A 24713-nucleotide genomic window follows, 5' to 3' on the forward strand; every position below is an offset into this window, starting at 1 on the left:
CCTGAAGAGGTGAAGAAACTGCATAATGCGTAATGTTATAGATTGCTAATAATTTGGTCTAATTCAGTCTTCGTGGTTATCACAATTGGCAAGCGTGAAATACCAATAGGGTCTGCCACTGTGCCCAGGAGCCGCTGACAACTAAGGGCCAGAAACAGTCACAACTTTTCCATATCTCAATAACTTCAAATTGAATTTGTGCCCATCAAATCAGTGAGACTTTGAGCCATGAACCTACACACTCTTGTCTCTGCTCTATTTCAGTAATGATTCAGTTCTGGGTCTTGATATTGCCACTGGTCCATTTTATCCACCCATGCCTATAAATTTGCATGCTATTGCAGCTGTCTTTAACATTTCATATCATTTGCATAATCTATCTGACAGAGCGGGCAGTTGACTGGGTACAGGGGCTGATATATGATGTACTGTACACGGATAAAGTGGTGATCGCTGGGGAGGGGAATGCCCTTACACACCAGGCTTTGCCCCGGGGCACCAAGACAGCACAATCAATCCAGGAGCCTGGGAATTCATTACAGGAACAGATGCATTTAAATAGATCTTCATCATTCTCACATATAAACAGCCTTGCATTTCTAAATTAATGCTGGCATGAATGGAAAAAGTAAATGGACCACAGTGAAGAGACTAATGTCCTTCTACTTTTAGATAAGTCTCTTTATCTTACACATACAATGAATGCTTTTACCCAGTTTTCTCAAAACAACTATACTGTTCTGTGCTTCCATTAGAGTTAAATAACCCTAAAAATGTCATGTATTTTCAAGAGAAATTATTTTTCCCTTTAAAAACAGGAAGCAATCACAGCATTCATAAAAGGACCACTAGTCTGATGCATTTGGTTTTGTTGTCTGAGCACATTTTTTGTGAGAGCCTAAAATACACAAGAGCTGGAAAATGAGTTTAGCTTCACTTTAAAAAAAAAGGAGCTTTTTGTGTTACCGTCCAACATCCAACAACTGAATGCTAGAGAGTGGGATCTGAGAGGCTTGTACAAAGTTGCAAAGCGAGGTGTATTAATAAAGCTAACGGTGGGATAAATTAGCATTAGCAGCTTTAATGAAGGGTGGAGAGGGGGGGGCCAAGGTGTCATGAATGTGAGTGGGGAAGAAGAAAAGCTCCGTGCTCGTCGCTGACAAAGCTCTGACTCACTCTATCTCGTCCATTAGTGGCCTGCCTGAAGCTGAAAGCACACAGGAATCTGCTAATGCGTAGATAACCCAGGGGTCTCTGTCTGTCTCTTTCTCTCTGTTTCCTTCTTGCTCCCTCTTTCACGTCCACTTCTTGTTGCTCCGTTTTTGCCTCAACACTCTTCTTCCTCCTCCTCTCCTCCTTCTCATGTTTCTCCACCATTCTCGCCTCTGTGAATTATGGCTGAGATCTTTTATCTTAAATGACATATTGCAGAGGTTTCCAGTATCTTCCAGTGGCGTGTAGATCTTAACTCCCCTTCATTAAGACCACGCTGGAGCCCGGCCATTCATAGGAGTCACCAAAGATGGATGGCATGAAGATGTGGTCACTTTGTTGGAGGGAAATGATTAAAATTCCTATTCTGCCTTTACATCTCATGGGCCATTAATAGTACTTGATTAATTCTTTATAACCTGAGAAGATTCATGAGTGTTTTATCACCTTACACTCTGTAATCACTTGTTCAAAATGCGTTGATCTGAGATAATGGGCCAATAAAGTGCGGTTTAGTGTGTAGATGGAGAGTGGAGAAAGACAAAGACAGGCCTTGTAATACCAATTCAGAACTCATAGTTTCTCCAATCTGGTTCGGACACATTTCACTGGACATGTGGGAATAGCGCACAAAATCAATACAGTCCAAGTCTCTTCTTTTAAAAAGTTGATCCATCATAATTACCAACAACATAAAACAAAACGTACACCTCTAGTAGATAGTTTTGGTTTTATTTGCCAAGGAGATACCCCAGTCCAATACTACTGAGGTAATTGCAGTTGTGGTGTTATAACATGGAAAACATGGAAAAATTCAACATTTTTCTAGAAGCATTATCCCAGTTTCTCTGAACAATCCACACATAACATCGGGTCAAACATTTTCAGTGGAACTATTTCTTCGAGTGAAAGTGGTTCCACTGAAAACTGGTCTGTGGATTATTAGAAGTAACAAGAAAACTGTTTCTGTAGTTAAATTTTCAAAATGTAAGTTTTCAGTGTTACGAGCACCACAAATGAAATTCTATGCACCTCTGTTGCACCAGAGCAGAGGCAGATATCTCAGCATTAAAATGAAACCTTTCTCTTAGACATGATTTGCAAGAGCAAATACATTTTGACGGAAGCGTAATGCTGCGCAGAATATAATTTTTTTTATCAACAGATCAGTAAAATGTTCACTGACAATGCATTTTATTTATTTATTTATTTATTTTTTACAGAACCCGCAACTAAAGTATGATTCAACTTTTCTACGGTTATGTTTACGCACTCAAAGCATTTGGTTAAGTTTGGCATTTGGTGGTCAAATACTGACAAAGTTAACAGTGACTCAGGGCAGACTACATTTAACTGAACCCTTGATCTTTCTCTAATCTCAAACAAAGTGCATTTGTGGCCTAACCATCACCACATCCCACAACTCAGGACGCAAACCCCGATCACCAGTGTTAGTCCTGCTGTGCTTTGTACACCCACCATCCACCCCGAACACCTCTCTATGACTTCCATGGGATACGATAACATAGCGCTTCCTTCGTTGAAATAAAAAACCCTTTGCCACTGAACATAATCCAAGACGGTATTACATTTCCTGTTAAACGTGCCTGGCAAAATAAATTAGTAATAAACTTAATTATCAGGAGACAAGCTTGGCATACAAGACTGATGTGATTCTAGCTTTCAGCCACATTACTGAACTGTATCGTATCCATTATAACTGGACAGCCATTAACCATTTTCTTTATCCTTCTAACCTTCTAACGTTACAATCATGTACTTGCAACATTGAGTTTGAATTCAACTCAAAGCTACACCGCGCCTTTCCTTTCTGTCTGATATCCTCTGTCACCATCAATTATTTAGTAAGTCATACAAAGTAAAGTAATAAGTTACCTTTGGTTATTGTTACTGGCATCTTGTCCCTGCTGCTCACCCAAAAAGATTGGACGGACATCTTGATGGTTACACTAAAAAGTAACTTTTGGTGGTAAAGCAGCACACAGGAATAAGAATATAAACCACTTCTAGTGTCACGCATTACTTGGTTACTGATATTATTACTAGTAACATCAGTGCAAAGGACTGATAACCTTGCGCGCTGAAGTGGTCGTCCTTAGGTGTCTCAGCCATTTAGTCTAAACCAGTCAACATATTAGTGCTCATCATGTGGTGACTCATCTTGACACAAGATACTGTATCTCTCATAAGTCACTGATTGCCTGCAGTTAGACTCATTTAAAATTCCAGCTCTAATTTTCAGATTGCTCTTTGATTATTCGGCTTCCAAAACTGTGCTGAGTAAAACTGCAGGTTACATGCTGTCATGTAAATAATGTACCTGCCATCTGCAACCAGCATGAGCTATTACTTTGACACATAGAGGCATCTCAGCTGTTATATGAGGGTGGGACAAGTTCTACCTACTTTTTAAAATTATTAGTTTAGACCTCCTACTTTTACCATGTTTTTACCATGTTAAAAACCAGTGGCATCAGTCTATACAATCGCTGTGTCAGTGCTTCGTTATCAAATCCGTTCCACTTGCTTATTGAGAGAATGAATGATATTCTATGCCAGGTTTTCACTGCTACCTTGCATCATGCACACATTCACATCAGCGCACCGCTACTTTTTTTCCATCTAAGGCTGCAACTTTTTGCTTTTCATAAGCAATTGATCTTTTGATTATTTTTTCACTTGACTGCTCGTTTAGTCAACTAAAATACAGTAAATGGAGAAAAATCCACATCACAATTTAACAGTCGATGAGACGTCTTCAAATTGTTTGATTTGTCTGAACTACCATATCTTTGGCATTTTTGCTTGACAAACTATTAATTTATCTAAACTGATGTTTGCCTTCATCTCACTGCCATGGTCCAACTCCAAAATCACATAGAAGTCCAAAGAAAACCGCAAGAATCAGGCATGACCACTGAAATCACCACCAAACGTGACCACTGTTGTTCTGTCATAACACAGATAACAAGTTACTCTTCCAAAAACCTTCAGTTTGTGGAGGATTTACATACACAGCCACAGGATCATCTCTCACAGCCATGTAAATCCGGCCTGCGCGGCCACAGATAAACAGAGTGTGACTCAGTGGAGAGTTTAGAGGACTAGGAGCAGGAGAAGGTACGCTTGCAGTGCCCTTCCTCACAGGAAGGATCCTGAAATGACTAATCTGAGAGAATGTGCTTAATCGGATTTAGTCGTGTCTGCCACAGTTGCACCAGATTTCATGATTGTACTTATTATTACCTGCCCCACTGCAGCATTCAAGTCTACTTATTGTCACTTGGGAGAACTGACAGATTATGAGGATCATAAAGGGATAAAGGTCAAGAGTGAAGGGCATTGAGGACATGATAATGCGGTGAATACAAGCATATAAAGAAGACTGTGATAAGGTAAAAATGCATGAAATAGAAACACTTTTTTATCTCTTCCATTCCTTTTGTTTTAATCTCTGCATCTCCTTATCAACTGGAAGAATCACAGTTCCTGCTGCTGAATGACTATGTGCCTTTATCTTTCATTGCTTTTTATTCTCTTACAAATCTAACTTAGACTGCGGAGCACACTGCAGCTTTTTTTTTTTTTTCCTCCTCATATCCTGCATAGACTATAAAAATCTCACATAAGCACAGGCACAAAAATAAAGTGCAGATATGAAACTCTTTATATTAATATTTGGTTTCTTTCAAGGCACCATCATATCAGATCAACTGAGCGTATCATTACTATTGTTTCCATGAAATTGTACTCGCTGGGTTTCTTTTAATTGGGAACATATATTCACCATAGGGTATAGACGCTTAACTGGGTGACATCTCTTCTGCAATCATCCCCAGCATCAGATAGAGTCCTTCATAGTAGGGGTTGCATTGGAAATCATGCCAACAATCATCTCATTTAATCCCCATTAAGCGGTGTTAATACCCCAAAATAATATTCTCCCAGTGCAGTTCAGTTTGGCTGATAGCACACAGAGAGAGAGAACAGAGTGCGGCACAGACAAGTCGCCTTTCAGTTCGGCTGATAAACTGTCACACAGGATTACATGTGTGGGGAGATGGGTGTTTCAAAAGAAAATGGGTGGACAGTGTTTGAGATTGCAGAGAAGTACATTCACATGAAGCCTCACACTTTGTTCCCATATTAATCCCCAAAAGTCACAGTTCCATATGAGGGTATTTATTTAATTATTTTTGATATTTTATATGACTAACAAAAGGAATTGACAAGCAATGACAGTGTCTTGCATGACCACTGAAATCAAGCCAAATCACTTTTGGATGTTTATTTTAAAAGTTAATAATAAGAAAAAAGTCAAAGATGAATCCTCTGTTAATTTTTGGGAAATTAAGCAACAATACACCTTGAATGATGCTCCCACGTCTGCAGTGTTACTTCCCACCAGCTCTAGACTGTACAGCTGAAATTCTGCAGAGAGTTAGGCAGCTGACATGTTGTCATCATTGATTTGGTTGCTGTTAAGCTGCGTTGACACCTGCACGAATCCATTGGACATGGAGCCAGGGAAAAGCAATCTTCCACAGCCAGACAGACTCCCTACTTTTATCATTGTGAGGGCAGTGAGACTGAAAAAAAAAAAAAAAAACGAACTGCAAAATACTAAAATACTTAAGGGGAGCGTAGGGGGGACAACAGATAGGAGAATTTCTGGTAACTTTGTGACTCTTATTCCTCAGTAAGTCACGAATCTCTTCTCTGATCACGATATGTATAACACGACGAGCAGTTTTGATGAATACTGACAGAGAAGCCAAAAAAAATCCTGTAAACAGTGTAATCAACTCAATCTTGGCTTAGACAGCAGAAATCCAAAAAGCTATTTCAGTTATAATGTGCTTACGAGACAGTAGAATTAAATTGCAAATGAAATTATGACATTTTTTGGCAATAAAATGAGGTATGATGTAGGTTAGGTAGAATGAAGCCATTTCAAATTCTTAAAAAAGAACCAAATTTTGAGAGGCCAGCTTTCCAGGCAGCTATATAAATATATTTTTAGTACTTTTAGTGGAAACACTCTTAAAGTCAAGGTATATAGCACTGAAATGTGTCTAATTTTTTCATTTACATTTACAATCTTTAACAAAATAACAGGCTTTCTAATTAAATGCTATATATTTTCACACAAAATGAAGACAAAGAAGCATAACTCAATGGAAATCATCAACTCCACAATTTACATTACTTCATAATAGTCCGATATACCTTCAAAAGACTGCATCAGGCATGTCCTGTAAACATATTTCATTCGTCATGAAACATTTCCACAGTGTGGAGTCACTTATCTGTGAATGGCACATTAACCACCCATTTTCTCCCCTGGCTGCGCGAGTATCATCTTTACTGATAATGGGAAATGATTATGCACATTCATTACCATTATCATTAAAATCATCATTATCGTGCACGTAACATAATAACAGCGTTCGACTGATTCCCTTCTCCGGCTTTTTTTCCCCCCCCCTACGTTTGACATACTGAAGCTGCTCTGAGAAGAATAAAGTAGCTTTTGTCAGTGTTTCTTTGAAGCCTTCCTCTGATTTATTTAATCTGACATACGATATTCCACGATCAATCAGAAGAACAAATCATACATAAGCTGCTTTTGGAGTGGTATAGTGCACAATTCATTGACGTTCACTGACTTGAGCCATTATCCCATGCTGTTTTGGTAAATTCAGCTTAAATATTAGGGACAACTAAGGACTGAAGGAATGAAAAAGCATTTTCATATAATACACCATATCACTTATTCATATATTATATATCCTTTTATATATTTACTTGGGTTAGATTAAAGTCAAGTACATCTTAGCCCATTACAAACTGCAGTTAAGTGGCATCTCAGCATGATCTGAGACTCTCTCCCTCTCTCTCTCTCTCTCTCTCTCTGTCTTGTTAATTAAGTAGTAATCAGGTGCAATGTGGGTACTGCTGACAGCGACAGTGGTGCCTTTAGAGCCACAGGGACACAAACAGAGTAATGGAAAAAAAAAGAGATTACACCTGGTGAGGAAGCTTATTTACAGAATCACCTCAGAGGTCAAAATCCAAAATCAAAGAGCCAGAAACAGACGAAGCAGAGAGCAACAACAGACTTGATATAAAAGGAATTACGAGGGTATAATCCTAACAGTGATTGTCCTTATACGACAATATTCCCCCAGGATCTGGTTTGTGCATACAAACGACAACAAGTCCTTTCCTAATTAACTATTTTCCCTGCTCTAAACAAGTGTCCTTTCTCTCCTCTTAATCCTTTCAGGCAAACAGTACAATCTCCACACACAGTTCGCTTATACGGGAAAAAAGTCACACTTGAGCACTTCCTTACCTGTATCTGTGACGTAAAGATATTCTCTGAGTCCTTCTTCTATGGCTACAGGAGAGTTTGGTGGCTCAGCTCGTATCCTTAGGCTAAGGGTTTCAACAACTGAATGCATGCCTCCTCTGAGGCTTCTTATAATGGCACACCCCTTCCCTCCTGGCTCAACCCTCCAGTCCCCCCCCCCCTCTCCCTCCCTTCCCCTGTATATCACCATTCACATCACCATAGTGAGAGAGGGGTGGATTCCCCAATTCTGTTACGCACAAACCCCGGACAGACACACAAACCATGGCCCGTGCTGACGTAGGAGGCATTGCCTACGCCACCGGTTTCGTCTTCATTGAGCCAGCTAATGGGGCTCTAAAAATACGCATCATCCACTGTGAGAGTTATCCAGAAGCCCTGTGTCTAAGGTGTCCATAAAACCCCACAACCCTCGACGCCAACCTGCTGCCAAGGTCATGGAAACAATGGCATCTCGAATCAATTGTTTGCAAATGCAAGTTGAGTACAAGTGAGCGAAGCAATGACACATAGATAATCACGGGTTGATAAGGGTGTTTGTGCTTGGACAGGTTAAAACAACAATGCTTGGTGGTGATGGCAAATCTGAATACACTACATTCTCCTTGTGAATGAAAAAATGAACACTGTAGAGCGGTGCAGTCAATGGGTAGAGCATGCAGCCCGGGTCTGCAGACAGGAGGTTAGTATGAGTCATGCAGGAGATTTGGGGATGGAAAACAAGTCCTGCCCCGAGGTCCAGAGGGCTTTCTCTGATGGCTAGGTTCTAAAACATGTGTTCGGTCTCTGTGATCATCAGCCAGAATAAGAACAATGACAATGATGATGTACAAAGGGAGGACAGAAACAAATGGGAGGTGAAAATGAGGCTGAGAGGCAAGAGAAGCTGGATGAAGATTAGAAAATGAGGCTAATAAGACTTAATGTCCCCTGCTCCTTATGTACTTTTAGTGTGTTACCTTGCTCTTATTGTGTTTTATATATACTGTAGATCTACAGCTATGTTCGCAGTTCTGTGAGGCTGTACTTGAGGACAAAGGTGCTTTGAACTAACTGCTAGTATCAGCATGCTAAGATGCTCCCAGTGACGATGCTAACATGCTGGTATATGGTATAATGTTTACCATGATCACCATCTTAATTTAGTGTGTTAGCATGCTAACGTTTGCTAATTATCACTAAAGACAAAGTACAGCTGAGGCAGATGGGAAAGTCATTAGTTTTGCATGTATCTGGACTTAAACCAAAGTATCGAACACATTAAAATTTAAACCTGATCGGGCACCTGGTGGCCTACTGGCTAAGATGCATGGCATTGTTGCATGTCATACCTCTCTCTATCCCTGTTTCTTGTCTCTCTGCATGTTCAGCTTTCTAATAAACAAAAAAAAAATTGAAACAATCTAAATAAAAATAAAGAAATAAGAAGAATTTTGAGCTGATAATGGTGCTAGATGAAACCAAAGTGATTTTTCATGGTAATCCATCCGATTGTTGTCAAGACATTTCACTAAAAATCACAAATGTCTAACTCATAGTGGCTCTAGAGGAAAAGTCAGAGGATCACCAAAGTCATTAGGATATATTTCCTGGGAATCATGAATGATTTTGTGTCAATCCATGTTGTAGATATTAGAATATTTCATGGATAAGTGGAAACTGACCTGCTGGAGGTGCTGGATGACAAGCGAGGGGATTATTAAAGACGTGAGGATTCATCCTCTGGGAACCATATCTGTCAGTAGAACATTTCATGGCAATCCTTCCAACAGTAGTCAGGATATTTCAGCTGGCCATCCTTGGAGCCAGAGCCGCTAAAAACATAGCAATCATCATCATCATCGAGCGTACTTGAGATGGAAAGAACAATCGTGATGTTTCTGATAATAACAACAGCCGCAGCGAAAAGCAACTTTTTTATACTTTGAGTCACATTTCAAGTTGAACTCCCTTTTTCATCTTGAGCTGCTGTTCGCCTCAGCTCCCTGTGACAGTGTGAATGCTGGCCCTGAACCTGTGTGAGGTCTGATAGTGATGGATGAATTGGGTACATAGACAGAGCCCTCGGTTAGGCTGAGATAAGGAGCAAAGAAGAAAAAGCGGCCGTTGCGAGGCCTGTCTGTCATTGATACCGCTGTTATCCACTAGCTGTCCAGTGTACATAAATGCTTCCTCTGGTGGCCAAGAGGCAGTGATTACCTTGATGACAGAACAAGTCAAGCTTAACTTGGCACGATATCACATTAAAACGTTGTAAGTCTTGTTTTGGTATTGACATTCTGTAAATTTTCCTGTAGCTTCCTTAAGCATGAAGCCAGTAAAATTTGAGGTGGTCAATCTAAAAATGTAGGTTTGCAATTGCACTTTAAAAAAAATGAAGACAACAGGGTGTCATCAGACAATAGCTAGTATGTTTGTTTTCTGACGTACACCCTGAGATTTCGTCACATGTTGCTCTTTTGTTGCTGCTGTTGAGGGTTTTGTCATTCACATCAACTACAAAATGAACTCTACTATCAATTTTCAGGCAGGATAATATTACTTCCAAGGATAATCTTCAAAAAAAAAACATATTTCTGGATTGGACTACAGCCCAACCACTTCCAGTGTTGGAAAAAAAAAGTGAAGCTTTCATCATTCAGTAAGGATTAGAAACACAAATAATCTTCTATAGAAATGTGTAATTGCTTTCCAAACAGCCATATCAAAACATTAAAGCTATACGGACTATCACAGTGAATACTCCAAGGAGGGTTAATTCATTCTGTTGTGATATAATGAGAATGTATTGATTTTCATCAGACAGAGACAGAGGGTAGTAGGACGTTTGCCATAAAGGCTCCACAAGTGTGGAATAACCTTCCACTGAGAATCAGACAAACTACCTCAGTATCTTAACTCTTTTAAAAACTTTGTATGTTTTATTCTATTCATTTATTTATTCTTTTATTGTCTTTTATCTATATTTCTATATCTTGATTGCATTGAAATTATGCTAATCTGTTACTGCACTGTATATTGTCTGTTTATACGTCTGTGAAGCACTTTGTAAACTTGTTTTTGAAAAGTTCTATATAAAGATTATTAATATTATTATCATCATCAATGGAAATATGCTAAATAATTATTATATATCAGCATTTTAATCAATCATTCCTTCACCATGAACCACAGAATGTTATATAAAAGGCTTTAATAAAAAAGACAAATAATTTTACTGAATACTGCAAGAAAAATAGAAAAATGCACCATTTGAGATTGTTGAGGAAATAATAGGCTGGAATAAAAGCAGACTTTATTATGCAATCAGTATAACTGTATTATCTCTCCTGAGACAATTCGCCTATGATAAACTCTATTTCTAGTGTACAGACATAACAAACAACTAGAGACAACTTGGCACTATTTCCCTAAATTTGCATATATATATAAATTTCTTACTTCCTGCACTAACAACTAGATTTAGAAGATTTTTTGCAGCCCAGAGTGGTGTTTGGGGGATGAAAAAATGCTGACTGATGGCTCACGGGCTCGCTGCCAAAAGAGTTCATCAAACTCACACACAACTGCAACCGAGATTGACCTGCGTTTGGCTCGTGTCTGCTGTTCATTTCAAGTCCTCCTCTCCTCTGCATCTCATCCAGCTGAGGTATTTTACCATCCTGCTCCTCAATGAAACCCAATGAAGTGTAACCAGAAGAGGAGGAAGAAGAGGAAGGGCGGGAGGGGAGGGGGTGGGGGGGGGGTGGGGGGGGGATCTCTGCAGTGGTTTACGGCTGCTCAGGGTTTTCACCTGTCAAGACACAACTGATTGTTATTAACAGCGGGGGCCAAAAATGAATTTTGCCTGGAAAAGAATTACATTTTCCATCGTGAAAAGCCGCCTTAATTTTGCATGGCGGGAAGAATTACACGTCTGTCCTAAAAAAAATCTGCAGCGTCAACCACCAAAAAGTCAAGGAAGGTTTTATTTCAGAGCGTAAGCACTCAGTGAGACACACAGCAGTATTTCATGTGTTTATATATATATCGATCAAATTGCATAACACCCTCAAGATATTTTGTTTTCACTACCAGCTGTATTACCAAGGGGGCATATGAAACAAGAGGCACTTTATTTCTCATAAATATTGTAGAGAATATTCAAACTAAGAATCCAACCCACCCGGTGGCCACCAGTCTTTCAGCAGGGTTTACACAATAAAGACATAAGGATGGTGGTAGACTTTCCAATGCTGGCTCACCGAGGAGGAGAATCATCATTTGTAAAAGAGTGACTGCTCTGAAATTGAGTAGCAGATGCTGGGATGATGTTTACTGACGTTAACTCTTGTGTGCGGGGAGCTCGGGATAGACCTTTTCAGGATTAAATGCAAGGGTTTTGACCTCAATCAAGGAAATAATTACTGTTGCCCCTCCTGTTGAAGGACTCCATAATTAGCAAGCAAAGCCCCCACAGAAACACAATTAGTCTGAAAACAGCGGTGATTAGAACTATAATTCTTATTGGACTCATCAACATCTTTTTGGGGTGCCTGGAATGTCTTATTGAATTTGTAGGGAAATTCAATTCTGGCTGTTTTGTGCAGTTCTCACAAAATATCTCCTAATAAATTCTTCAGCCAGATGCGCTCTATATTACGCCCCAATGTCTGCATCCAGATGCTATCTGTCAAAGCAAGTGAGATATGATAATAGAATGGAAGGCATTTGCTTCAAGATAAAAATAAGTGAAGTGTGACTGGCTCCATCTTGCTCAAGTAATGAAGACTATTCATGATTGGCATCACTGATAAAAGCTATGGATCACATAAGCACACACGCACACACAGACACACTTCAAAGCTGCTCTTTTCTTTCACAGTGTGCTTCAGTGCAATGAATCACCATGTTTCCTATTATATTCTCTCAGAAGAACAAACACACACACACACACACACACACACACACACACACCATTGCTGTTCTCTGTCATCACCAGTGTTGCCACCCCTCCACCAAAAACAGTCGATACTGATGCAGCACCCACTCATTGTGTATAGATAGGTGTAGTTCAGAAGGCCTTTGTGATTAAAGGGGACTGCAGCATTGAGACAAGTTTTTGCTCTCTCTGTTTTTCTTCTTCTTCTTTTTTTTTTTCTTTTTTTTTGTCAGATTAAATGGCTTGATTACAAAACTGTCCCGGCGTATAATAGGCTACTGATTGAAATTCATTACTTTAGTAGTCCTAAGGCATTCTCAGCTCTTCTATCATGGTTTTACAAAAAGCTTGTCAGTACTGAAAACTGAGGACTCACTGAAGCACATATTTCTAATCTAATGTGTGCTGAGGTCTGAATCTACCAAAATACTCAGAAAACACTTTGGGGCAGTTTTTTTTCGTATCATTTAGCTTTTTGAGTAATTTCAACATTTGGAAAGGCCAAATGGTAGGCTAGGTTGGCTGGAGGGACGAACTCTCGCAAGAGTTTCGCAAATCCACTCATCCATTCTTTTTTTTTTTTCTTTAAATTGAGAAACATTTTTCAAATAATACATTATGTAATCATAACACAAGTTTTCAAGGGATATAACACAATATAGACAACAACTTAGAACCAAAAGAAAAACAAAGGTATTTAGTTCCACGACAGAAATATGCAAAAATTATTAACATACGTATGAACCCACACAAGAAGTTTACTTAATCACGTAATCATATACTGAAGAGTTTGCATAAATTGATAGTTTTGGTTAATTTTTTTATTACAGGTTTTTTTAAATATGACAGTGTTTGAAGATATATGCTTAGATCTGTTTATTTAAATGTAATATAAGATGGTAACTTCTTCAATAGTTTCATTCAAATTTGGCTAAAATAATGAACAAATTAATGACTTGTTGTTCATTGCTGAGAAATTAGGATTGTTGAATATTAATAGCAAACTGTGCAAACTCCTCTTCTTCTTCTTCTTTGATGGTTTATTGGCTGACAATTTTTTGGCATTTGTCAAACAACAAATTGGTGCATTTCCACCATCAACTGGTATGGAGTGTGGATCAGAATGTCTTGTTTTTTACAATATTAATTAAAAAAAAACCTCATATCTTCTCAATCAAATTAGTTCATCTAACATACTGAAATAGGATTCAATAACAGTCATTTCTTGAGCTCTTTTGTAGAATATCTATTAAATCAAAGCGTACTTTTATCTCTCTGAAGTTTTGAATCTTTCTGCCTCATATTTCTGACAGTGTAGCAAAACATTCTCTACTGTTTCTTCTTGTTCACAGTTTTCACATCTGCCTGTATTTTGTTTACCTATTTTGAATGGTGTGCTGTTTATCTCATCTCTCCTTCCTGCACACCTCATTTCCCCCACTTTCCTCTGAACTCTATAAAACCATCGTCCTTTCCTCTCTTTGCTTTTGCCACCTTTCCTTCAATCTCTGCTTAGTAACGCTCTTGATTTCTGCCTTGCTGAAGAGAACTGCAAAATCAATGTGATTATTTATCCTTTGCCACCTTATCTGGCATTTCATTTCGTTTGATGCCAATATGTGCCGGCACCCGTGAAAATATCACTGTAAGACCCAATATTTGAATTCTGAATAATATTTGTTGTACTTCTAGCAAAATGTCTGGTCTGCTGTGTGGATGACTGCACTGTAAACTGGCTAGTGATGAGCTTGAATCTGAGCAAATGATTGCTCTCAGTGGTCGTGTATCCTCTTACAAGCATTTCTCCTGTGTAAGCTGATAATTCCTCACTGATCCTTTTCCAAACTTTGAGATGAAACTCTGGAACAATAAATGCCACTACTACTTTAATAACTAAACTCTTTGATGCATCTGTGTAGATCTGGATGTAACTGAGGTAACTATAAATATATGCCTGCATGGTATGTGAATAATAAATAGATCCTTGTTACTCTTTTCTAATAATGTAAAATCTACTGTAGTGTCCGGATGTCTCCAAGGTGGTACTGCTGACAATGGTACTTATGGACTAAAGTTTAAGTGAGCTGCCTTAAATTCTGTTGCTTTCTGTGTCAGTCCGTCAAAGCTTTTTGTTTCCCTCCTCTCCTTTTCCCAACAAGGTTTTAAAGTGCAATGTAAAAAACAAAAAAATCATAAAAACACTTATCGTCAAATAACAGTAAAAAACCTTTAGTTATCCTACAGAGATTTATTTTAAAAATACCGATATTTACTTTGGACATTGTCTGCATTTTTACAGTCCAACCATTGTAAAATAAAAAGAAAATCCCATTATAAAACATCGCTAGAATGTTAAACAAATGTATAAATCTGCACAAAAAATGAAAAAGATTGCAGAACTACCTGAAAAATTACCTCATTTAAATGAAGACTCTTGTTTTCATACAGTAATCTTTGATAAATTCATAGGATTATCCAATCCATCCACAAGAACTCCCCATCAAAGTATAGATTTCCGGATGTAAAACACAGAAAAATAATGTAAAATTACATTCAAATTACCCTAATTTAACACCCATTAACAGTATCTTGAGAGCTTTAGGCTTTTATTTAATGTGATTATCCAATCTATCTACAGTAAAACCCTGGTAAATGTTGGTTTTATACTGTACAAAAGATAAGATCATGTGATAATAGTTTACAAAAACATAATTTTTTAACATAATAACAGATTACAGCCTTTATTTTATGTTGAATATTTTTAATAAAAATAATTTACTGTGTTTTTAGGGCAGTTACACTTAATGTAGACAAAACAAAAAAAAAAAAGTAAAATAATACAGTACATTTTTTTTACAGTGTGTCTTGTGTTGGGTGATCTTGACTATGGCCCTGTAAATTAACCCAGTAATTCAGTGATAGTGATAGCAACATTTTTCATTTTTACTTGAAAAATGACTAAAACAATTATTCAATTATCAAACTAGTTGCTGAGTAATCCTCTGTCGATTAGTCAATTGAATAACTTTGAAATACAGTAATCCAGAAGAAACAAAGCAAAAAGTGGAAGAAAGTTTTACAAAAACACAATTTTGTATGTCATACATATATATATATATATATATATATATATATATATATATATATATATATATATATATATATATGTCTCTGGACCCCTTTGATTAATCCAGCGACCCCTTGTGGGGGTCCTGACCCCCAGGTAGGGAACCATTGGGGGTCCACCACGACAATTCAAATCGTATTACACTCTATGGCTCTGCTACCAGCCAATCAGAACACGCGGCTGCATTTCCGTAGCCAATCATAATGCACGCACACACAAAGCGGGACGCTCCGAATTTAGATGCGGAAGTCTGTCGCAATTCCGTTTAGTTTAGCTGTTTTGCATTGTTGTTGTTGTCAACCGAAAACAAACCGGATTGAATTGAATATGATATGAAACGACGCGTCAGTCACGTAGATTAGGAGGAAGATTTAAGTTGATTTGTTCCCGGTAGTTTAAGCTGCGGCCGTGTGGGTAAGTTTGAAATAAACGTGATGAGAGGTCATAATGTTGGTTCACTTCCCTTTTAAACATGTTAGACATTTTAAATTCGCGCAGGAACTGAGCTATTGTTTGTAACGTTACACCGAATTCCGTTTAGTTCTATGTCGTCGTAAAATTTAGGTACTTTGGGACGAGGTCAGTTGGCTACTGAAGTCAGCTTAAACCCAAGCAAGGATAGTTTTTAAATAGCTGAGTTATGTAACGTTAGGAAGCCCAGCTGAGCTTCATCAGTTTTGGTTTTGAAGTTCCCGTTGAGAACATGAAGGACAATCCGGTGTGTTGCAGCTGAATGAAGTCAGCTATCTTACAGTTGTACACATCATTATAAAATAATTTTAACGCACTTTTCATTCGTAGTGAAACTCAAAGTGTTGCAACGTTAAAAACATATAACAAGAAAACAATAAGACGCCTATATTAGGCGCTTATGTATGTATATTACGTGTTGTGTTACCATGCTAACCTTAGCTTTGTGTTTTGTTTAGCTCTGACAGCACGTTCAGCCCCTGTGAGAGATGGAGGAGCTCTACACTTTAGAGAAGGAGGTTGGACGAGGCAGTTATGGTGTCGTCTTTGAAGGCCATGTGGCCAAAACGGGACAGAGGGTGGCTATCAAGCGTCTGCCCTGCAGCAACCCGGAGTGCATTGAACTCTACTTGCAAGAGCTGTGGGCCATGAGAGCCACAGCCAGGAACCATGTCAATGTCATCGCACTCCACAGCTGCCTCCTGCAGACAGGGCCAAGGAGTTTGAAGACCCTAAAACCAGGGAAACTGCCTCTACGTCTAGTTGAGAGCGTGCTGAAGGGCAGTGTAGTCGGACCACCACGAGGTCAGGAAAGGGATAATTCCCAGTCCAACACTCAGAGGAGGACTAACTCTGTCTCCAGACTTCAGGACAGGACCAATACTATGCAGGCCAGGGCAAAACCCCAGGATAAGACTAAATCAACTCCATCTGATACTACAACCCCTCAAAGGCCTCAAAACAGAGCCAGGAAGAGACCAGCCGAGAGGGAGGACGAGCAGCCGGGACCCCTGCGCTGTTTGGCTCTCTGGCTTGTGATGGAGTACTGTGACGGGGGTGACTTGAATCAGTACCTGCTCTCCAGGCCACCAGATGCCCAGCGTGACCACAATGTGGTGCAGCAGCTCAGCAGTGCTGTGGCCTTCCTGCATAGCCTGGGAATAACCCATAGGGACCTGAAGCCCGACAATGTGCTGGTCTCTGTTACACCAAAAGGCCCCATTGTCAAGGTAGGTAGATTGCTGTGAAGTTAAAATGCTGCCGTCAGATCAGGTGGCATTATGCTACAGTCAGTACTCAACTTGTGGGAAAACACGCTGTCAACGGTGTTTCCCCTGTAATAGTACCGCAAGGCCAATGACAATCCCTGCCAGGCCAAAAAACATTTTTTTAAATGTGAAAAATAACGCCAAATATCCATTCATTCGCAAATCAATAGCGTTTGGGAGTCTCTGAGCAGCGCTGTCTCGAAACGTGAGTTAACGTCTGTGTCGTTGCCTGGGAAACTGGGCAGTAGATGTACAGTACAGACTACAGTGTCTCATTTAATAAATGCTGCAGCTTGTCAAGACCATGAAAAGTCATGTCTGTTGTTTCCCCAACTGCTGGAGAAGTGAAGGGGTTAATATTATTGGCTTTTTTACATATTGGCAATGCAAGTCCACATGTCAGCAATCCTTGTCAATTTTTTACATTGCATCGTCAAAGGGAAGATTAAATATTGGATATCAGATCATTATTTTTTTTACAGTGCTCCTTTTACCTAAGGTACAGAGTAGATCTAAAATAAAACTTCGTAAAGTCATAAATTAGTGAAATTGTACTTGAGTTTCATGCTGACACAGCATTCTGTTTATGTTTATTTGTTCAATTAATCACCTTGTCCAACCTCCAGGTGGCAGACTTTGGTCTGAGCAAGATGAGCGAGGGCTGGATGGATGGTGATCTGACCAGGCAGCACTTTTCCTCCACCTGCGGCTCTGACTTCTACATGGCTCCAGAAGTTTGGGGTGGACTGACCTACACAGCCCAGGCAGACATCTTCTCCCTGGGTGTGATGTTCTGGGCCGTCCTGGAGAGAATCACGTTTGTGGAAGAAGGTACCACACAGGAACAACTCGGTAAGTGTACAGTGAGGGATCAACAGGGTGCAGAAAAGATTGCGAGGGAGAGACGGAGGGTAACATCACATCTCATGATACCTTGTTGCGTCTTGGCCTCAGATGAAAGAGTGTGAGCAACGAAAGCAACACTCAAACTACACCAGGACAAGATGTAGGCTTAAATTACACTTCAATCTGCAAAAATGTGAAAAAACTGAGAATTTTATCAACATCTTTATATAAACAGGATAGCGTGAACACGAGGTAACACATCAGCATGTCGCGTGTTTTCCTGCTCACCAGTCAGAGCACTCAGAAAGGTTGGAAAGGTCGAGTGTGCGGTCGGGCAGGTTGATGACGCATCTCACTGAATCGAGTTTGACTTAATTAACTAGCACATATTAAAAATGTCAGATACTATACGTCATACATTCATCAGCCATGGATGGTAAATCATAAATCTAAATGGCAGAGAGATGAAGGATGATTTATGCAATGCACATTTTGATATGGATTATATCAGCACTGTCTCTTTTAATACAAGCTGACATTATGTAGTTCTTGCTTCCCTGCATCCAAAAGTACTGTTGCATACTGACAGCATATGAGATACAGATTTCTTTAGAATAATGTGGCAACCATTTATTTCATATTTACTTTGTTTTTATATCTTATCGCTACCCACCTTTGGTTCCTGACCCAGTGCTCTGACCCACAATAATGAATATAAATTACATTTTGACGCTAATGCAAAGATGCAGGCGAGTTGGTATTTGTCTTCGATGTAATGAACTGGACCCACAAACCTCACCCTAAAGCAATCTGAACATGGAGAAACTGTCAGGAGAAGCACTGTGCCGAGGAACGCACTGAACCTCTGCAGAACATTGAGATTTTAATCTGGTTTTTTTTTTTAATGTCCTATTTTCCTGTCAGAACCTCATGTGGCCATAGGATGAGGAAGCAATTTAATGTATGAGAGTCTAGGGCCCTGTTCTGCTCTCTGCTTCACTGTTAGAGAGTAATGAAATGGCTGTGATACAAATGTCTCATTTTATTCACAAAAAATGGGTCTGGCCAGAGCCGTCAGCCTGGTGGCAGGGGGATGTGAACCATTATCTTCAAGTTTAGTACCTGAGACCCTCCCTGAGTCATTGGTACTCTATTAGGCTGAATGAAAATGGTTATGATTGGAGGCAGAGAGGGGTGTCAGTGGATACAAATATAAAAAATATATATATTAAAAAAAGGCAAAATGGAATTTCGCAGTCCCGATCACAGTCCTTTTTGTCAGGGAGAAAATGGGGAGCTGGAGGCTTTTCACAGATGGATAAAATGCTCTTTTATTTTACTTTATCCTTTCCCAAGACCCACACAGTTATCTGACTAAGCAGGGAAGCGGAGAGAATATAGTCAAGGAGGAAGAGACGCTCCGGTGTTTGTCATCTAGTTGCAGTCCAATGCTTGTTGGCTTCTTGCTCAGTGACGGTAGGCCACTGCTCCTCCAGTGTTGTGGTCAGTGTTCAGAGATGAACATCATCAAGAGGAAGAAGACGTGCATGACAGATTTGTTACTAACAGAGCTCCATTAAAATTGAATTATACTACAAGAAACCTTGAAATTAACTAACAATTTATGTGCTTTTAATCACTTCCACAGATAATCTTCTTTAAATTTTTTGGGTTGCTACATTTTAGGGATGCAAGTAATGATTTTTTTTACTCTTCATTAATCTACTAATTTCTTTCAATTAATCATTTAGTCTAGAAAATGTCAAGTAATGACAAATGACCGATTCAAGCCGTTAGAGCCCAAAGTTTTATATTAAGATTTCCTTATTACTCTGATGTTCAGCCAAAAAAAATATTAATTTCATAATAGTGTGGAGGAAAGAAAAGGAAGCTCATCTTAGACAGAAATATTATATATCATGTGTGTGGGGCGGTAAAAGTTTTTCCTGCTCTATAGCAGGTGCAACAAAACTATCAGGAGAGTGAGGAAGATGTCGGCCAAACACAGTGTGTGTACACGTCCACTCTTACAAGAGGTCTACTCATGTAAAATAAGTGAAAACACCTTTAAGGAAATATGTATGAAACATTACGGGACATAAATACAGAGCCTGACTTATTTATTTCTGTGAGCTTAGCTTGCTTAAGTTTGTCTTTCCATCCTGACTGACCTTACCTTAGAAGCACAAAGCAGAGCGCTGTCACTTATTAACAAGAGTATATGACAGGACCTTGTTTTTAGAAGCAAGGTTTGGCAAATGATTCATTTGGAAAACACATCTGCTAATATTATAAAATGTTTTACTAGATTAATTTTTCCTCATGTAGCCTCTTGTTTACGTAATGATCTTGGTTGAATGAGTCTGTTCTGCAGTGTTGGTCTTGAGCACTTAACTGCATGTTAGATAATCAGGTAAGTGTGCCTCTTCTAAAAAATGTCAACATGCAGTACTCTTAACCCACACTTGATACACACTTAACACTAAAACTGACTCAAAGCAGAATTTAGAGCCAAGTGGATCCCACAGTTTGTCAAGACCTTCTGCATAAGACCTGACAATATTTAGGGTCTAAGCCCAAAGGGCGAAGGCTCTATTGTATTTCGTGTGTTTGTTTGTTTGTTTCTTTATTATTATTCCGCCACTTAAACCCTAAATTTGGCCCCCTAAACATGCTCAAAAACTCACCAAATTAGGCACGCACATCAGGTCTGGTGAAAAATGTAAAAATTAACCCTCAAAGTGCCAAAATGTGCTCTCTAGCACCACCTATGTAACTAATATGGCCGCCACGGCCCGTAGGAATGTCGTAGAGAGATCAAACCAAAACTCAATTGCTGTTGCTATAACTTTATTGTAAATGCTCCAGTCTGCACCAAACTTCACATGTTTGATAAGAGTCCCAGCCTGAACACATGCACATGACAATATTCCGTCAGTGATGCGAACTGGCTGAATAGCGCCCCCTACGAAATTTCAGCGAAGCAGCCCCAGGGGCAGGGCCTGTTCATCGCTGCTTGCAGCTTTAATTACATGATGTGTTTGACTCAATGTGAATATGATCAAATGACCGTACGTTGGGTTTATTCTTGCTAGTATAAACATTAAAAAATCTTAATGATAAGTGTAATATATGTTATTGTGTTGACATGCCTGTGAAATAAGAGCTTTGAAAGAGCAACAATGAATAATACAGTGTAGTAATGGTAAATAAGGCTTATTCTAAATGTATAAAGAAACCAGTCTATCCCAGTGCTGAACTAGAAGTGGCAACATGCCTCCATATTTTTAAAGAAATCTTTTAATTTTTAGGCATAAACACTCTGCTCTGTTCACAGTTTAACATCTTAACTACACAGTTTTGGCAAGAACTCCAAATATGGTATCATAGCATCACATCAATAGCATATCTGATATTATTATTATTATATTATATTATATTTATATATTATATTAAGTCCCCCTCTGCTCAGAAATATATTTCTCTTCTTGTTCCTTCAGTTCACTGTGCAGAATGATGTACTTGTGCAGGGTTTGTTTTCACTTTCATCTGCTGAAAGTGGAAAGTTTCTCCGCGCTCACTGAAAACCAGTTTTAAGGGGCGGTTCTACCAGTATGATTTGTGACATCACAACTAGTTTGGAGCCAATCATGGTCCAATATTCAATTTACACAGCTGTGATGTGGAAACTTTAAGCCTCCAGTGCACAAACACTGAGGATGGACTTTACAGTGAAGTAGGAGACATCTGAAATGTAGGAATATATTTGCATATTAATTTACATTTGCATTTTCAGTGAGGGAGAAGATGATGCAATTGTAAGGATTTTAGAAAAGACTTTTTTTTTTTTTTTTGAAAAACCATATCAGACACAAATTATTATTCAAAGTAGAGTATTTTACATACATCTTAAAACATTATTGCATTTAGGTGAGATTTGTATCATTTTATTCAGATTATTTAGATTTGTGGTGCTGCTCATACAGCACTTTCACTGAGTGTTTTATGTTGTTCATTTATTGTTAGTTGATTATAATTGTATTGTTCCTGTTTACTAAAAAAGCCTGTGAGCTCGAGTGTGTCCCAGTGTCTTCTGAGAATCCTCCACACGCTTGCTATCTTAACAGGCACTTGTTTGTCGGCAAATTACCGGAAACACGCCACACCAGTAGGCATCGACTTCTTGCTAATACAAGTAGTCAATCACTGAGATCAAGTGGCTCCCCGCAGTCTCTGTTGCTGCTATCAGATGGGAACCTCCTGCCTGATGGACTTACCGGTGTCTTCCCTCATGTTTCCCCTTTTAGGTGCTTACGTGTGTAAGGGTCGCTCAGGCTGGTTGATGCCGCTCGGGGAAGCTTTGTGGGAGAACGCTGACCTCCAGCTGTGTATCCCTATGAAGTTTAAGAGAGCGCCCCCGCTGCCACCCCCTCCTGGTCCAGCCATGTGCGCCCTGCTTTTAGACATGCTTGCCTCAAACCCGGATTCTCGGCCCCCTGCAGACCAGCTGGAGGCCAGAGTGCGCTCTGCTCTGGAAGAGGACTCCCACTGACTCTTAAGAGACCACAGTGGCTATAACCACTATAGCCACTACATGTATATTGAGTGTGGGACCCCCTGACTGCAGTGCTTCCTGCATGTGTAAAGAACAGCCACTTGGCTGCAGCAGAAAAGAGGGGATACGAGTGCAGAGCAACTCAAAATACAGTCAAGCCCGAAATTATTCATACCCCTGGCAAATTTTGACTCGAAGTTACTTTTATTCAACCAGCAAGTTTTTTTTTTTTTGACTGGAAATGACACAAGCTTCTCCCAAAAGATAATAAGACGATGTACAAGAGGCATCATTGTGGGAAAAAATATTTCTTAGCTTTTATTTACATTTGAACAAAAAGTGGCATGTCCATACCCTTCTCAATAATCAATAGAAAAGCCTTTATTGGCCTTTTCCAATTAAGAAAAAACTTGCTGGTTGAATAAAAGTAAATTTAAGTCAAAATTTGCAAGGGGTGTGAATAATTTCGGGCTTGACTGTATGTATGATAGTATGTGATTGCAGGTGTTATTTCTATCAGTGAAACAGCAGCTCGGGTTATAAACTGTACAGGGAAAAAAAGGGAAATAAGGATGAACTAGTAGAGGTCCGGTTGAGCCCTTTGGGCCGCTAGTGGAAACCAGATCTTGGACCCCCGACTGCACTGTAGCCAATACAGTACACGCACCGGTATTCAAACAAGTCCATATAGAGATCCACTGGGACTTACTCCAGTTGTATTTGATGTAAGCACCATGCTGTTTGTTGTAGGTCTTGAATAACAGTCTTATTCTTATTATTAATGTGTATATGGCTAAAATGTAACGCTGCTGTAGCTCGATGTTTAGCGGGTCTGCAGTATTTACGCTACGCCTGATTATTGACGCTTCAGATTTAAATTTTACTCAAATATCACAAACCACGCCATTGATGTAGCATGTACAGTCCACTGGGCTTCCTGATGAGTGAGTGACCACTTGTCCATTGTAATGCATAATAAAAACATCTTTGGGACACTAATAAATAATTCTTAATAGCCATCAAGACAGATGTTATTATGTCATAAAGTGTTTCTAGTATTATTCCTCTGAATACAGTGTGTGTGAATGAGGTGGACGATATATTTTGCATTACATTATCTCCTGCAGGTGCTCGTAATTTTCTGATCTCTGTGTGTATTTAAGATTTTTGTTGCAGGAATATTTCTTAAATATTGATGTATTTCATATTAGTTTAATACATGAACTTAAGTGATTTTAAAATGTTTCTTTAAAGGGTTTCTTATTTCAAAATAAATTATTTCCTCATTTCACCAGTTTGATGTTTTAAAGCTTTTGTTTTTGAAAGTTAGTTTCTGTGTGAGCATCGTTTTGTGATATCAGCACTGCAAACTAAAGTGCACACAGTGACTAACGATTACTAATATACCAACCCCCCCCCCCCTGTGAACAGGAAATTAAAGCCAGGCATTAGGCCTGTTGTTGATCATATCCATGCTGAGACCACAGCATTTATTACTGGTCATCAGTCTTAGTCACTGACAGTTCATATCTTAGATGACCACTTATTTTTCCGCTCACATGCTTGAAAAAAGGATATTTATTATCACCATGTATTGTCAAGAAACCCCATTTTTAATGTAATGTCATTTAAATAAACAGGAAATTGTAACCTATGACTGTTGTGTAAAATTCCTGCTTTGTTTTCTTGCCAAAACGTTAAATAAATAAAAGAAGCATCCATCCGGCTGTTTTCTCAGCCTGTCACTGTGATGAGACTCCTGAGCTCACACGGACGTCAGAGGGACAAGAGGAAGATTTAAGCCGGTGAAGTTGCTCAGCTAACCTCTCTGCTCCCAGCTCAATGAGGTCGTCTCCAACGGATCTGTGACCTTTACTGGTGTGACCGACTCCTCACGCTCTGCTGACCAGCCAATA

The 24713-nt window shown here is 39.2% G+C and overlaps 1 protein-coding gene across 2 annotated transcripts; it reads left to right on the plus strand.

Annotated features, from left to right (window-relative positions):
* The first annotated feature begins 15880 nt into the window (after positions 1–15880).
* Positions 15881–24451, plus strand: si:ch211-63o20.7 (Serine/threonine-protein kinase pdik1l-B-like). 2 transcript variants are annotated; one of them, XM_044329951.1, is made up of 4 exons: positions 15881–16071; positions 16587–17357; positions 18023–18248; positions 22550–24451. In XM_044329951.1, exons 2-4 carry the CDS (start codon positions 16617–16619, stop codon positions 22792–22794), a joined length of 1212 nt encoding a protein of 403 aa, XP_044185886.1. In that variant the 5' UTR covers positions 15881–16071; positions 16587–16616; the 3' UTR covers positions 22795–24451. The 2 variants fall into 2 exon arrangements, with proteins under 2 accessions (XP_044185886.1, XP_044185887.1); XM_044329952.1 differs by lacking the exon at positions 15881–16071 and adding an exon at positions 16134–16375.
* Positions 24452–24713: the final 262 nt, after the last annotated feature.

Source organism: Thunnus albacares, chromosome 16, assembly GCF_914725855.1.
Source record: "Thunnus albacares chromosome 16, fThuAlb1.1, whole genome shotgun sequence".
NCBI lineage: Eukaryota > Metazoa > Chordata > Actinopteri > Scombriformes > Scombridae > Thunnus > Thunnus albacares.

Excerpts from the sequence above, each read along its gene's own strand:
- si:ch211-63o20.7 (XM_044329951.1), top strand. The coding sequence starts at position 16,617 with ATGGAGGAGCTCTACACTTTAGAGAAGGAGGTTGGACGAGGCAGTTAT. Across the intron at positions 17,358-18,022 it reads CAAAAGGCCCCATTGTCAAG|GTGGCAGACTTTGGTCTGAG; the intron begins GTAGGTAGATTG and ends TCCAACCTCCAG. Across the intron at positions 18,249-22,549 it reads TACCACACAGGAACAACTCG|GTGCTTACGTGTGTAAGGGT; the intron begins GTAAGTGTACAG and ends TTCCCCTTTTAG.